Source organism: Anolis sagrei, chromosome 4 (assembly GCF_037176765.1).
Source record: "Anolis sagrei isolate rAnoSag1 chromosome 4, rAnoSag1.mat, whole genome shotgun sequence".
Taxonomy (NCBI): domain Eukaryota; kingdom Metazoa; phylum Chordata; class Lepidosauria; order Squamata; family Dactyloidae; genus Anolis; species Anolis sagrei.
This window is the reverse complement of record NC_090024.1, coordinates 53398309-53414316: the sequence shown is the minus strand read 5'-3', so window position 1 is coordinate 53414316 and position 16008 is coordinate 53398309. Positions and strand designations below refer to the sequence as shown.

The 16008-nt window shown below is 38.4% G+C and overlaps 1 protein-coding gene across 1 annotated transcript in view; it reads right to left on the bottom strand.

Annotated features, from left to right (window-relative positions):
* The window catches only part of PRKDC (protein kinase, DNA-activated, catalytic subunit), a 122956-nt gene continuing 106948 nt past the window's right edge, over positions 1 to 16008 (bottom strand). Inside the window, exons 78-86 of the mRNA XM_060775277.2 lie at positions 15380 to 15447; positions 14212 to 14432; positions 12252 to 12344; positions 9629 to 9715; positions 8811 to 8882; positions 6007 to 6208; positions 5366 to 5554; positions 3173 to 3312; positions 1 to 1463 (exon numbers count right to left, since the gene is read on the bottom strand). Coding sequence (XP_060631260.2) covers positions 1259 to 1463; positions 3173 to 3312; positions 5366 to 5554; positions 6007 to 6208; positions 8811 to 8882; positions 9629 to 9715; positions 12252 to 12344; positions 14212 to 14432; positions 15380 to 15447 — 1277 coding nt within the window. The 3' untranslated portion in view covers positions 1 to 1258. The remainder of the gene's footprint in view (positions 1464 to 3172; positions 3313 to 5365; positions 5555 to 6006; positions 6209 to 8810; positions 8883 to 9628; positions 9716 to 12251; positions 12345 to 14211; positions 14433 to 15379; positions 15448 to 16008) is intronic.

Below are 16008 nucleotides of genomic sequence, written 5' to 3'. Positions count from 1 at the left end.
TTTATAGCAAGATCTTTATTGGTAACAATATAAAAGGAAACAATTCTATTTTGTGTATTTATTTTTTTCTCAACAACAGAAAACAAACTATTGCTTTAAAATGGCTGAGGATGGCTTTGATCATCATATTCAAAAGAATGTCTATATTCATTTTAAAAACATGAATTCAAAGCAAGTAAAATGGACTTGCTAGGAATATTGCACATGTTTGAAAGCATTTGTTTCATGACTTCTGCATATAGAAATAGGCAGCTTTACCTTTGCAAGCACAATTTGAAACAAAGGCCCAATAAAGACAAATATAAATTACAGTCAACTGATTGTGACTGTACTTCACAATATCCATGTGAGAATCAATAGAAAAAGTATTTTATTACATCACATTACATTACGTGTACATTACACCTATACTTAGACCCTTACATGTTTGTAAGTATTCTCTGACGTGCCAATGACACAGTTTACCTATCTCTTTCCCTTTTAAGTTTTGGAGTAACAGAATTTCAAGCATAAAATTATCTTATTGACAGAACAATTTTGCCATATTCTTCCAACTTCACTGCTTTTCGTTTTAAAGGTACAGCCAGAACTTAAGACAACTTTGTGAGACACAATTTTTATTGATAATTCGGTGTTATGTCTAAATACTCTCAAACCTTGGGATCTATTTATAAGTGCTCAATGGAAGATGTAAAATGTACAGGTATGTGAACTTATATGTATAACTTTACAAAACAGTCAACTGCAGAACTCATAGAATTGTTGTTGTTTGTTAATAGAGACAGGATCATAATTAGCCAATGTATGTAACTCTGTCAATAACTCACTGAACTCAAGTTGAAAGAATATACTCATGGCAAAATTGGGGCATCTTTCCTGTAAAAACACAGTTAAAACTAGTCATGTTTTCTTCCTGAAGAAAGGAAGGGAAATCTCAATATGAGTTGTCTTTTATAGTGTTAGCCCAGACATGTCCCACAACATGTCCCTACCAGCTGTTAGGAATAGTGAGAGTTAACGTCCAAAACACCCGGAGGGTCAAAGTTTGCCCATGTTAATCTGATTAGATATCTTGATTTAATGGTTGCTGCCAGGCAAGTGTTTATAAAATCAAAATACAGAACTGACAGAGTATGAGTAAATTCTTCTCCTGGATTGCAACTGGGAAAACATGAATAAAGGCAAATTCTTCTCTGTACAATACTCAGTTTAGATAGTTTTCACTTCCACCTTCAAACACATGCACCAATGAGATCGATCACATCCAGGGCTCCCATCCTTCCCAAACTCTGCCAAGGATGTTTGGATCTGTGGCTTGGTCTATGAGGCACTTCACCTGAATTTCTTCTGAAAGGCCATCTGCTGGTTCTCTGGCTCTGAGGTTGTGCTCCTTGCTCCCTTTGGCTACAGATATGTAATCCCTGCAGGCACTCGACTTCTCATGCCCCAACTGCACTTCATCACTGTTAAAAAAGAAAAACAATAACCGTATACAAGCTTTACCCTTTAATTATTCAGTCTGTTCTTTGGATTTTTAGGGGGGCAGCTGTCTGCATGACTTCTTTAAAAATAAAGCATTTCAAGTTCATTTGTTCCGTAAAGAATATAGTGCCCTGGTAGAGAAGAGCACACAAGTGCCCAACTTGCAGTTTTACTTGGGGAAGTTGCAGGTGGGATTGAGGAGGGGTGGGGTGTTAATTTTAAAGGCTATTTTAAGTGTATCAATTATATTTTAATCTGTTTTTACCAGACTGTACTATTTAATTGTTTTTTAACTTTTGTATTGCCCTGTTTAAACTATAGTGTGGGATTGTTAGCTGCCTTGAGTCTCCACAGGGAGAAAGGAAGGGTATAGATAAAATAATAATAATAATAATAATAATAATAATAATAATAATAATACAGTAGTCAGTTTTAATGGGTTTAACTGTTTATTTTTAACACCATTAATATTTAATTCTATTTTAATATTTGTATATTTTTAGGTTTTAAATTGTATCACATTAGTTTTCCTGTAAGCTGATTTGAGTCTCTTTTGGGAGAGAAAAAGCAATGTATGAATAATAATAATCTCTTCAAATATGTGAAATATGCATTCTTCATACTTTAAAATAAAGATCTAAATTAAATTCGAAATCACAAAACTGTACTGTAGGAAAAAAACAGAATGACTGAATAGTTCCCTTTAATTTAGTTGATTTCCAAAGACATTTTTTTTACAGTGGAACGATTCAGAACATCTGCTGCTCCTAAAATATATTGATTGATGGAAAGTTATCACCTTTCTCAATACCAGTATCTTAAAACAGTGGTTCTCAACCTGTGGGTCCTCGGGTGTTTTGGACTACAACTCCCAGAAATCCCAGCCAATTTACCAGCCATTAGGATTTCTGGGAGTTGAAGGCCAAAACATCTGGAGACCCACAGGTTGAGAACCACTGTCTTAAAACGAAGTACTAAGAAAAGATTTTGTCTGAAAATATCACACAGCAGATTTGTCATGGCTGTGAACTAGGATAGAAAGTCACAGTCGCAAAGTCCAGATCCACGTGCAGCCATTTTTATTCCCAAACCAAACATATGAGTCACTGAGCAGATCAGTCGATTGGCAGGTGTGTCAAAGCACAAAGCATTTGCCAAGCCATTGTTCAAAGAGCAATACCTCCCTTTCATTTATTCAGTGGTTAGTGAATAAAGATGTAATGCAAGATCAGCTCCTTCCATATGCAGGTTCTCATTGCTTTATGTTTCATTATTCCATGGCTTGCAGGAAAGTTTTCTCTATTTAATATCCCAGTTAGCTTACCAGCTGTTTGGAATTGTGGGAGCTGAAGTCCAAAACACCTGGAGAACCAAATGTTGGGGAACCACTGCTCTATTGTAAGAAAAATATCGTGTCTGAATGTATGAGACAATATAGGAGAGTAAGTTGTATTCAGTTTACAATTTCGAGTTACTGAAATTCTGGTAGGCTGTTAGGAATGGAGGGAATTGAAATCCAAAACACCTGGAGGGCCAAAGTTTGTCCACGTCTGGTCTAAATGCATCCTAAGCTAGAACAAACATGTTAGAACAAAAATTCTTGTTTGCAGGTAATTGCTAAACCCTTCTGTATTTGTTAAATGCCAATCTGCATTTTGGAAATTTCTAAATACATACAAGAAATATTTACCTTGTGATCACAGCCGGATTTGCACCTGCTAATTTTCTTTTGGCAAAATTTATTTTCTGCAGGGGATACCAGTTCGCCTCATTGATGTTGATTTCTTTAGTCCAAGTGCCCCCTTTTTTCAACTGCTTCATTTCAAAATTCTAATGAGAGAAAATGTCACACATAAACCATGAAATACAATATTGCGCCCCTATAATATATATATTACTGGACATATTTTTCACTTAACTGCATTTATCAACCATATAAGATGATATCATGCATGATTTGAAAGATTATGTATACCTGATATTTATTTTTTATCCTGAAATAGAGCCTTGTACAGTATGACCCCTGTATCCATAGGGGGTATGTTCCTGAACTTACAACAGAAACGGGAAATCATGGATAGTATCAAACTGTATTGAAATGAATGGTTTCCACCAAAAATTACTATAGAACTGTCCTGGAGGATGTAGAGAATTCCTACAATGAATTTTTTTTTTAGGGTGCGTTTGCTGTATCCTGCAGATACAAAAGAGTTGTACTGTATACACTCCTTATGATGCTTCTATGTTTTGTTGACTTACAATCTGGATTTTGGATGGATTTGGCACTGTTGTCACTGGATACACATAAGATACTTGACTGTATGTGCATGAATTGCTTTATCATTGCACAAATGTTAAGTAAACAAACATTACCTGGCACTTCCCTTGTAGAAGTAAATAGTTAGTAGAAGTGCCTTTGGCATTAATTACAACTGTGAGTCTTCTTCAGGAAGTCTCTTCTACCTCAATCTTGCAATTTTGCCGTTTTATTTATTTATTTCCTACATTTATATCCTGCCCTTCACACACACACACACACACCCCCAAGGGGGAGACTCAGGGCGGTCTCACAGAAGCACCAGAATCATATGATGCCAGAATCATAAAACATTCAACAATACATTAAAAATATTAAAACAATAATCTCTAGAAGTTGGAGACTACTGGTGAAAAGTAACTTTGAACAGTCACAACTTCTTGTGTTCATCTTGCAAACATCAAGTTTTTTTTTAAAAAATGTGTGTTTTGAGATATATATATATGTGTGTGTGTGTGTGTGTGCATTTTATTTATATTGCTATGTTTCGACTTTGTTGCACCCCATCTTGAGCTATTAGGTGAGGTGGGTAACAAATCATATGTATTATTATTACTACAATTATGATTATCAGTTAAATCTATTCCAATTCCACATTATAGCAACAGATTGTAGAAAAATCAAACAGGGTTCGATACTTCACCACTTTGGATCTTTAAAAAGGTTCTTTTTTAAAAAAGAAGCATCTATAACTTTTTTGATACTTGGATTTTCAATATTTAATGTGGTTTTCTGTTAATTCACCAAAATATTTTTTTTTCATGTCAGGAGTGACTTGAGAAACTGCAAGTTGCTTCTGATGTGAGAGAATTGGTCACCTGCAAGGATGCTGCCCAGGGGATGCCTAGATGTTTTACCATTCTGTGGGAGGCTTCTCTCATGTCCCTGCATGAGAAGCTGGAGCTGAAAGACAGGAGCTCACCCCCTCCCTGGATTCAAACCGCCGACCTTTCGGTCAGCAGTCCTGCACCACTGGGGACTCCTACCAAAATAATAATAATACCAATAATTTGCATTCAAATTGCTTTGAATGTGATTTTCCTGCTTCTTGGCAAAAGGGTTGGACTGGATGGCCCACAAGGTTTCTTTGAACTCTATGCTCCTATAATACTGATAAATGGTATTCAAGGAACACAAACATTGATTTTAAAATAGGATTTTTTTCTCTCTGTGTATTTTAGCCTAAAATAAATATATATCAATTTGACGATACCACATTAATATCATACCTAAACTGACATGATATTAGGTATGTCTACTTTTTGAAGTCCTTCCAAAAAGGGCTTTAGAACACGATAATGTTAGTTCTTTTTTATTCTTTCCATATTCCTCTTGTAATGCTGGGAGATCGAGGCCTTATGGAAGGAGTCCTAGAATCATAGAGTTGGAAGAAACTTCCCCAAAGGCCATCAAGTCCAATCCCATTATGCTATGCAAGAAAAGCACAATCAAAGCACCCCTAACAGATGGCTATCCAGCCTCTGTTTAAAAGCTATGGCAGAATTACATGCAATTGTTTCTCTTCTAGTCTTCGCATAAATCAGAATAAACAAGAAGAGAACCTACTTTCCAATCCAAGGAAGGTTCCTTCACAAATACATCCATGGTATTGATAAGGACATCTTGATCTGTGCGATAGGCTCGCAAGGAATGCACCATCACATTGTAGAGGAGGCCCGATTCTTTTATGGGCAACATTAAATTAATGAATTGCTGAGTCAAACGGAAAGGCATCAACTCTGGGACAAGCAGGAACTACATGTAAGAAAAATAAGGATTACTGGGGGGGAAAAACCTTATAAAACAAGCTGTCAATTTATGCCAAGCTTCATGCTGATGACATTTTAATTAAGGGTTGAAAGCGTTTGGCCTTCCAAAGTTTCTACTCTTGCTTCAACTATCACCAGTCAAAGCTATTAGTGAGGAATGATGGGACTTGCAGTATAAAATCTGGATGGCCACATATTCCCTAACCCTGTTTTATTTATTCTATTAGAATTCTTTGGTTCTTACTGATTTATATGAGCACCAGGATATTGATTAAAGGAGGTTTTTTAAAGCACCCTTTGTTTTCAATTAAAGTAAGGGAACGCTCAGGTATTTTTTGAGCTTTCTAAAATTTTCAGCTCTAAAAGTAAGACTCTACTCACTCATAACTAAATTTGTATCACGTCATTATTACAAAACATAAGAACAAGGAACAATACCTGGGTAGCTGAACCAAATGCATGCCCAAAGTCTATTCCCACCATGCCACCTGTTTCCATGTTGATCATAAAATTGGACAAATGTCTATCTCCAATGCCAAGAATCCAGTGGCTGATGCACATCAACGCGTGGGAGCTGGCAAAATGGGATCGCAGAGACAACAAAGCCTCCGGCGTTGTGCTCATCTTAACAAAGGCTCTCCTGGAGAAAGGCAAAATATGAACGTAAAAAAAATGGCTGAAATGCAGCTTGGGAACTGTATCTTGCTCCCAAATTCCAGCAGTGCTGTCCAAAAAAAAAAAAAAAAAAAAGGCAGATCAGAAAACCCAAAGACTGAAAGTTCTGTCCAAAGAACTGCCACTTGTACACAGTTTTCCTGACACAGGTTAAAAGATTCAAGATGATAATGGGTGAGATGACAGGAAAAGAATTACAGTGGTACAGTTTGATCTATGAAAAGCTCTGAGGAAGGTTTTTTCTTAGGAATTGTGAGCTGGCAGCCTGTCCAACAATTAAAACAGCAGGAAACGATGCAGCCGTGGCTCTCAGCTTTATCAGAAGTTTTGTGAACAACCATCAGGTATCATGAAGTGAATCATTACTATTTTTTCTTTTTTTTTTAATATAATTTTTATTGAAAGTTTTCTTTGTGTTACAACAAATTAAAAAAACTAGATAGATAATAGTTATGAAAGAAGTGAATTACCAGAAAAAGAGAGTGCAAGGGGGTATCAAAGGGATGGGTTGGGCGGATGTGGGAAGGGAAAGAAGGATAGATATAAAGGCCAGGGGGGGAAGGAGAAAGTATAAAAGGAAAAGTAGAGAGAAAAGTAGAGGAAAAGATAATAGATAAAGAAAAATAAAAAAAATTAATAAAAATAAAATAAAGGTTGGAGACCGATGGAAAATGTCTCTCTCGGTGACTTCCTTCTATATCTTCTGGGTGAATGTTCCTTTTCCTTCTTCTGTTCTTGATCTCTTCATCCTTCTCTCTTCTCCTTATTCTTCTGTGTTTTTAGTTAAGTGGTCTGTATAATCTATCACTCTTGTCCAATCAGTTTCTTTTATCGGGGTTCCTTTACTTTTGGTTATCAGGTATGTTAGCCTGTCCATATTTTTAATATCTAATACTTTTCCAATCCAATCTTTTATTTCGGGGGTTTCTTCTTTCTTCCAAGTTTTCGCGTAGCACATTCTTGCCGCAGTGTTCATTAGGAATAGTAGTTTATCTGTATTGTTTTCCATTTTTGAGTCATTCATTCCCAATAGAAATGTTTCTGGTTTAAAAGAAAAGTTCTCATTTAAGATTTCCTGTGTTGTTTTATGAATGCTTTTCCACTATCTTTGTGCTTTTGGGCACGACCACCACATGTGGAAGTACGTGCCCTCTAATTTCCCACACTTCCAGCATCTTGTGTTTAGGTTTTTGTATGAATCATTTAATTTTTTAGGAGTCATATACCACCTATGAGCTACTTTTAGCCAGTTCTCCTTCAGGTCCACTGCGTAGGTGTATCTGATCTTTGTTTTCCATATTACTATTTTTTCAAAGTCCATCCTCTATCGTACAATAAAAGCCCCCCCCCCCTCTATATATGGGAATGCTTTCCCAAGATGGCTCCCACATTCAGAGAGCCCTATGAATCCCACCAACAATGGAGCTGGACCAAACATATCCAACATGATCAACTTCAAGTGCTGGTGGAGTTTGGGGTGTGTGTGTGTGACCCAGGATGTTGGGAGTTATAGTTCATCCATAGTCAGAGAGCACTGCAACCTTCACCACTAGTGGCTGAGGCAAGTAATAAAATTATATTATTATTATGCGACATGTTGCAAGTTGCTTCTGGTGTGATGAGAGAATCAGCCATTTATGAAGACATGGCCCCGGCGATATCCCCATGTGTTACTATCCTGTGGGGGGGCTTCTCTCATGTCGCATTATCACAGGATGTCGGCGGATGTCAGGTATTGCACCACCTGACATCCGTCGGGAAGTAGCAGCCAGTAATGAAAGGACCAAGGCATTGTGATCTCCAGCCCATCCTCTATTCAGATATCAGCCAGCATGCCAACGCCTTAAATCAAGTAATAGCTTTCTAAGATCTACAGAGATGCTCGCAGGAACACCTCAGCAAGCGAGTCCAAAAGTGGCAGGCTAAAACCCAGAACCTCAACTAGTGGCTGAGACCAGATGAGAAACTCCCCCCAGGCACACAGAAGGCTTGGTAACATGGAAGGCCCTGAACAGGCTGTGCTCTGGCACCATGAGATGCAGAGCCAATCTTAAGAAATGGGGCCACAAAGTGGAGTCCACAGTGTGCAACTGTGGAGAAGAGCAAACCACAGATCACCTACTATAATGCTGTATGAGCCCCACCACATGCACAATGGAGGGTCTTCTCACAGTAACATCAGAGGCACTCCAAGAGGCCAGCTTCTGGTCAAAGGAAATTTAGTATCATGACAAGTTTTAAACTTCGTTTGTTGTTTTTCGATACATATAGAAAAACTGAATAACTGTATTCTCAATTTGCTTCTGACACGATTAATAATAATAATAATAATAATAATAATAATAATGTTAAGAGGGTTGAGAGAGGATGATGGGAGGTGTAGCCCACCCTCATTCAAAGACCCACGTGTATCCTGCATCTAGAGAATCATTTGAATTTCTAATGGATTCATTCATAAAATCCAAAAACCAAGCAATTGCTACTTTTAGTATTTATCCTTACAAAATACTCAACCGAGGCATGGCTGGGTATGTACCTAAGCGAGTAGTATATAAGAATATACTTACCTTAGCAAGTCTTTAGGAACACGATTCTCTCGACGTTGGAAAGACAACACTGTTTCGATACAATTAGCTTTTCTGGAAAAAAAAACCCCATACTAATTATTAGAAATTAATATCTAATGAGGATCAGGAATCAAACAGAAACAACTGCTTTAACTGATTTTATATATCTTCCTTAAATGCTTTTGTGTTCTCTCTCAACTCTTAGGTGTTGGATTATGAGCTCCTTGAGATTATAAAATATGGTGAACATTGATAGTATTGGATAAAGAAGACAATCTATACATAATTCACACCAGCCTTTTGATGCTAAGATTTTAACAATGTGATCCTAGCCCAAAGACTTTGAGCTGTGGACAAATGGACAAAAATGAGATGTGATTTGTTGCATCTCTATACAGAAGTCACATAATTCAGCTGGATCAGATTTTTTGAGGACATGTAATTCAACTGGATCAAGCAGCTGTAAAATTAATTCCAGTGATATCTGGATTACCAAATTTGTGGATGGGGCTGAAATGTGCCAAGTGCTCATTCAGTTAATTTTCCTAATATCTCTCTCAATTCACTCCTCTGCCTCAGTTACACAGACATTCCCAAGAGTGCTTGCTCTCAGCAAAACTCGAAAGGAGGAGCCGTGACAAGTGGAAACTTCTTCCCAGACAAGGGGATAATAGTTATTCCAGCCCTCAAAAGCCGAGGTCCTTGTGAGGAGACTTACATATCTTTAGAAAGAGGAAAAGTGCTCTTTTACGGTTTATAATTTTCCTAAGATAGATCATTTCTAACATTAAATGCTAAGAAGAAATTCAAAGGCGTACTTGAACATTGGCATGTAGCGTGCAATTCCTTTTACATTCCCCATCTTGGTTAACCAATCACTATAATCCGCATGAGGACCTATAGGGCTGGGCAAAGGGGAAAAAGACAGAATAATCAAGCAATTTAGTCCTGAATCACCAGAAAGTTATGAGCAGATCTGACTTTTAGGATGAAAATACTATAGCCTGGTTTACGCATTAAGAAATAGTATTTCGAGAACCCAAACAGAATGCTAGCAAACAGTCCAATCTTAATTGTTTGACAAAATAGTATATGGGATTGGGTTGCTGTGAGTTAAGGCTGTATGGCCATGTTTCAGAAGCATTCCCTCCTGATGTTTCACCCACATCAATGGCAGGCAACCTCAGGGGTTGAGGGGTCTGCAGGAAACTAGGCAAGTGAGGTTTATACATCTGTGGAATGTCCAGGGTGGAAGGAAGAAAAGTCAGGAGAAAATGCTTCTGGAACATGGCCAATCAGCCCAGAAAACTCACAGCATCCCAGTGATTCTGGCCATGAAAGCCTTCAACAACCGTATAAGTGAGCTTTACTTGGTGACTTTTTTTGTTGTGTGAACCAAATCATACTGTTACAGCTTTGGTGTATTTGTTTCCCAAGAAAACAGATCAGGAGAAGCATCTGTTTCAGAGGTATCTGGGTAACCAGCACCAATCCTGAAGCAAAGCCCCATGAATTGCTTAGCTGTTCCTGCTATAAGTGCCCATCTATGTAAATAGGTTAACGTCCCTGGAGAGGATACCTCTTGATGAATCTCTAGACTCCAGCTCAACTCTATGGCATACTGGGACCAGAAGTAAGCTAGCTTAATGACATTTGGTTTCTGGTAACAACAGTAATGCCCCAGGTGGTGCAGTGGGTTAAAGCGCTGAGCTGCTGAACTTGGTGACTGAAAGGTTGCTGGTTTGAATCCGGGGAACAGTATGAGTTCCCACTGTTAGCCCCAGCTTCTGCCAACCTAGCAGTTCGAGAACATGCAAATGTAAGTAGATCAATATGTACTGCTCTGGTGGGAAGGTAACGGCGCTCCATGCCATCATGCCAGCCACATGACCTTGGAGGTGTCTATGAACAACGGTGGCTCTTTGGCTTAGAAATGGAGATGAGCACCAACCCCCAGAGTCGGACATGACTGGACTTAATGTCAGGGGAAAACCTTTACCTTTACCTAACAACAGTCTGGCTAGGAACATATCCCCCATGGATAAGGAGTTCTTAGTGTATATATTGTATGACTACATGATTATAAGAAAGTAGAGTGAAGGTTTGTAAATGGCAATTAGTTGTTTTTATCTTAGAGATGGTTAGTGAAATTAACAGTTTAGGTGGATTTGTACAAAGCATACTTGATTACGAATGGACATTAAAGAAGAGTAGTGGTCAAAAAATGATTTACTTTGTAGAGATGGATACATTGTTTATATTGTTTCTTCTTATTCAAGGAAATCCAATGGTTATTTCAACTGGATTATTGGGAAAATAGGACTTTAAAAAAAGACTAGAAACCTGTTTGCTTTCTGAAAAAAGAAAATAAGGTCTTTTTTTAAAAAAAAAATGGGATTCTGATGATTGCTGGTTTTACTAATAGAAGTTAAGCGTACCAATAATATAAATGTATAGCCAAGGTAGAGAGAAGTAGGACCTTAAGAGTTAATGAATAATGACAGAAAAGATACTAGAATATTTTTTTTCTTTTCTATTTTGTTAGTTATAATTTTTGCGACATATTTAGGTAGTTTAGATTTATATGTCAGTAATGTGAATTTTGGGCCCCCTGGTGACACAGGGTTAAACCGCTGAGCTACTGGACTTGCAGACCGAAAGGTTGGTGGTTTGAATTTGGTGAGTCAGGTAAGCTCATGCTGTTAGCCCCAGCTTCTGCCAACCTAGCAGTTTGAAAAAATGCAAATGTGAGTAGATCAAAAGGTATTACTTCTGAGGGAAGGTAACAGCGCTCCATGTAGTCATGCTGGCCACATCACCTTGGAGGCATCTATGGACAATGCCGGTTCTTCAGCTTAGAAATGGAGATGAGCACCAACCCCCAGAAGTCGGACACAACTAGACTTAATGTCAGGGGAAATCTTTACTAATGTGAATTTCATGTTTAATTAGTTTGTCTTTGTCACATGTGCTATTCAATGATATTATTGGAAAAAGAGTGATTTCTCCTTAGACTTTCACCACAGGAATTCTAGCCCGTTTCCACTGGTACCAGTGCAATGCTGAGTAGGCATCTGCACTGCTCTCCCTTCTGACTGAAGTTCACTTCCTGCTTAGTTAAGCTAAAATAGAAATATCCCTCGCTTGTAAAAGGTAATCTGTTGATAAGAAAATGGTGATGACGAAGCAGCCATTGATGATAGCAAGCTCGATGTTTACTTAAGCAGGGAGGGAATATGTGTCAGAGGTGAGATAGCACCCATTAAACAAACAGCTACCAATTATTAATCTAGGCCAGGAAGTACTTTGACTTCTGAAGATTAATGTCAAATGCTCCTATAGATATTAATTACTACGGTGAGTATTAAGTTACTGTCACAGATCTTTACAGAGTAACAAGAGACATCATTAATAAATCAGAATGGGGTTATAAGCCATTACCTGTTATAATCATTTTTTTCCTTTTCAGTCATGCTGTTCAAGAGAAACTCCTTTAAAGTACAAGTGTTCTCGAGCCACTCGATCAATCCAATTCTGTAACAAAGCATACCAAACTGCATCTAACTAATAAGGCAAAAATCACAAAAAATGTGTTTAAACAGCAGTATGTTAGAAGATACTTTGTTGGCAGATTGCCTAAAGATATTAAAATATTATGTACACAAAAATGTGAGCAAAAGGTAATTTGAAACAACATCCCTACTTCATTCAAATAACTGTAAGATATATGTATGTTTCAGCAGTTATTTATAAGAAAGCAGTATGCATTAGAGGCCCCCTGGTGGCACAGTGGGTTAAACTGCTGAGCTGCTGAACTTGCTGACCAAAAGGTTGGTGGTTCGAATCCAGGGAGCAAGGTGAGCTCCCGCTGTTAGCTCAGTTCCTGCCAACCTAGCAGTTCGAAAACATGCAAATGTGAGTAGATCAATTGGTATTGCTCCGGCAGGATGGTAACGGCGCTCCATGCAGTCATGCTGGCCACATGACCTAGGAGGTGTCTATGGACAATGCCAGCTCTTCGGCTTAGGCATGGAGATGAGCACCACCCCCCAGAGTCGGGCACAACTAGACTTCATGTCAAGGGAAAACCTTTACCTTTACCTTAGTATGCACCAGTTAACTATTAGAAGGTGCTTGATCCTATATACCAATGGTTCTCAACCTGTGGGCTGTGGCCCAGAAGTGGGCTGCAAGAACGAAAATCTGGTCCGCCATACCTCCTTCCTCTTTATTCATTTATTCTATTTTATTTCCGCTCCTTACGCAGAGCTAACCAGCCCCTGCTCCTTTTTGTACTAATATTTGGGAGTGGTCCCTGGTCAAAGTGGTTCCTGGTCAAGTGGTCCTTGGTCAAAAAAAGGTTGGGAACCACTGCTATATACAATCATAGAGTCGCAAGAGGCCTCACATATCACTTAGTCCAATTGCTAGGTTCAATTCAAGATCTTCAGCTAAAGTAGCCTCAGCAAACTGTCCGGCCTCTTTTTTGAAGACATCCAAAGAAGGTGACCTCACTACTTCTCTAGGCAATTGTGATCCCATTGATGAAACACACTTACTTTTAAGAAGGTCCTTCAAAAGTTCAATCATAATCTACCATTCTGTAACATACAACCATTAGGGATTCCTCCCCCCCCCCCCCCCTCGCTTTGCAGTATACAGAGTGCAATCATGTCATCCCTTAAGTCTTCTCCTTCGGTCTTCCTCATACTGTATGTTCTGTGTTCCATACACCTTATCATTCTTGCTGCCCTTTCCTGAACCTGCTCCAGTTTGTCTATATTAAAAGATCCACCTAGAATTGAATGAAGTACTTCAAATGAGACAGAATATAGTGGAACAATTACTTCCCTTGACTTTGAAACCATGCTTCTAGTAATGCAAACTTAAATAGTATTTGCCTCATTTGCTGCGCCATCACATTGTTGGCTCATGTTCAACTTATGATCAACATCTCCCTCAGTACCTGTGATGGATATATTTACTCTTTTTAAAAAAGTATACATTGAAATATGTTCTTATTAAAGCCATGTATCGAAAATGGAGCTAGCGTTTGAAACAGCTTAAAGGTCAGAACTGTCCTTTGTTTTTTGAAAGTCTGCCTATGTTTAAAATGACAACCAAGGAAAGATACAATAAGTTAGTGATGAACAATTATACAACAGCATACAGATGTTTTCTTCATAATTCTTTTAGTTTGGTTTACAGGTCTGAAACTTGCTGTCCAAGAAGAAATACGATGTAATAAAGAAAGAAATGGTCTAACACAATATTATGCAAAAGACGATGATCTTAAGTGGCTTCACTGGGGCTTATTTTCCAGTTAGGTCTTATTTTTGGGGAAATTAGGTAGTATTGATGGGTATATATATGCTATTTAAGGAATTATTAAAATGAATACCTGGTAGTCATTGGTATAACTTGGTAAGTTTTTAACTGCATGTTCCTTTGACTGCAGGCCGCATTCCGTGAAAGAATAGTATTCATAACATCAAAGAGCTGCTCAATGCGTTGGTCTTGCCGGAGATCTTCTCCTCCTTTCACAAGAAAGGGATATTCCTTCTCATCACTGCCTCTGATTATTATTCGTGTTGGTTTCCGGATAGATGCCATAATTTTTATCTAAGATAAAATTGGGAAAAGGGGCAAAAAGAGAGAAGAAAATATTGTAACATGGTTAAGACAAAAAAGAAAATCCCCTATATTTCTGTGCAATCAGAGAGTATATATTTACGACATTTCTACTCTGCATTTCTCAAGGCGGCTTTACAACACAGGTAGCTGAGCCCATTTTCATTCTTTTTGGAAGGTCAGGAGGGAGGGGGCTGATCTAATATCCTTGGGGAGGGAAATCCACAACCGAGGGGCCATCATGGAGAAGGCCCTGTCTCTCGTCTCACCAGTCATGCCTGTGAAGAAGGTGGGACTGAGAGCAGGGCCTCCACAGATGATCTTAAACTCCAAGATACTTTGTAGGGGAAGATCAATTTGGACAGGTAAACCTTTATAGGCTAAAGCTAGCTCTTTGAATTGAGTAGCGGGCTAGCCGCCAGTGAAGCTGACACAACGGGGGGTTGTGTGCTCCCTGTATGCCGCTCCAGTGAGCAATCTGGCTGCCGCCCATTGGACCATTTGAAGCTTCTGAAGAGTCTTCAAAGTCAACCCCACATAGAGTATGTTGCAGTAGTCTATGCGGGATGTAACCAGAGCATGGACTACTGTGGCCAAGTCTGATTTCTCAAGGTAGGGGCGCAGCTGGTCCACAAGTATTAATTGTGCAAATGCTCCCCTGGCCACTGCCAAAGCCTGGGGTTCCAGGCTCAGCAATGAATCCAGGAGAACTCCCAAGCTGCGAACCTGTGACTGAAATAAACTTATTTCAGATCTGTATAATTTCACCAGTTGCATAGGTACTGTTATACTTTTCAGATTGAGAGGTTACTAGTATACCATAATGATCAGAAATAGATCAAACTGATCTGGACAGAATGTTGCATCACTTTCTTGCATAGACCAGTTTTCTGCCACATCATTAACACCACACTTAATCTATTAATAAATTAACATACCCGCTCGTCAAATCCAGAAATTTTGGCATGGTATTCTGGCAATGGCTTTCCTTTACCATCATATTGTCCTAAAAAAAATTAAAGTGATATATCAGACCATGTTATTTTGTTATGAAAATCAAGTCATATCTTCTTGCAAACCTGTTTTTGCTTTTTTCACCCTAAACCTGTGACAGCAAAAATATCTGTAAATAAATGGGTTCTTTGGTTGACCAACTATGACAGACTTATATATCTCTGTCCATTTCAACAGAAAAAGTACTACTCTGAGGAGGAACTGGAAGCTTTTGTACTTAATGGCCAAAACCACGCTATGTTCTGTCTAGAGACAAACAGATGGCAGGTAGAAGAAAAGATCATAGCAACAACATATTTTGTGCTCACTATGATATAAGACATGTCAAAGTCTTTAGTGGAGGTTCTTGCTCTGAAACAGTGCATATATTATTGGTTTTTAGACTACATTTTAATAAAAATGTACATACAGAAACAGGCAGCTTTTCCTTTGCTAGTACAATTTGAAACAAAGCTCCAAGGACACCGTTTACCAATCTCTCCCCCTTTTAAATTCTGAAATAAAGATTTTGAACGCCAAATTCTTATTGACAGAACAATTTTGCCATATTATT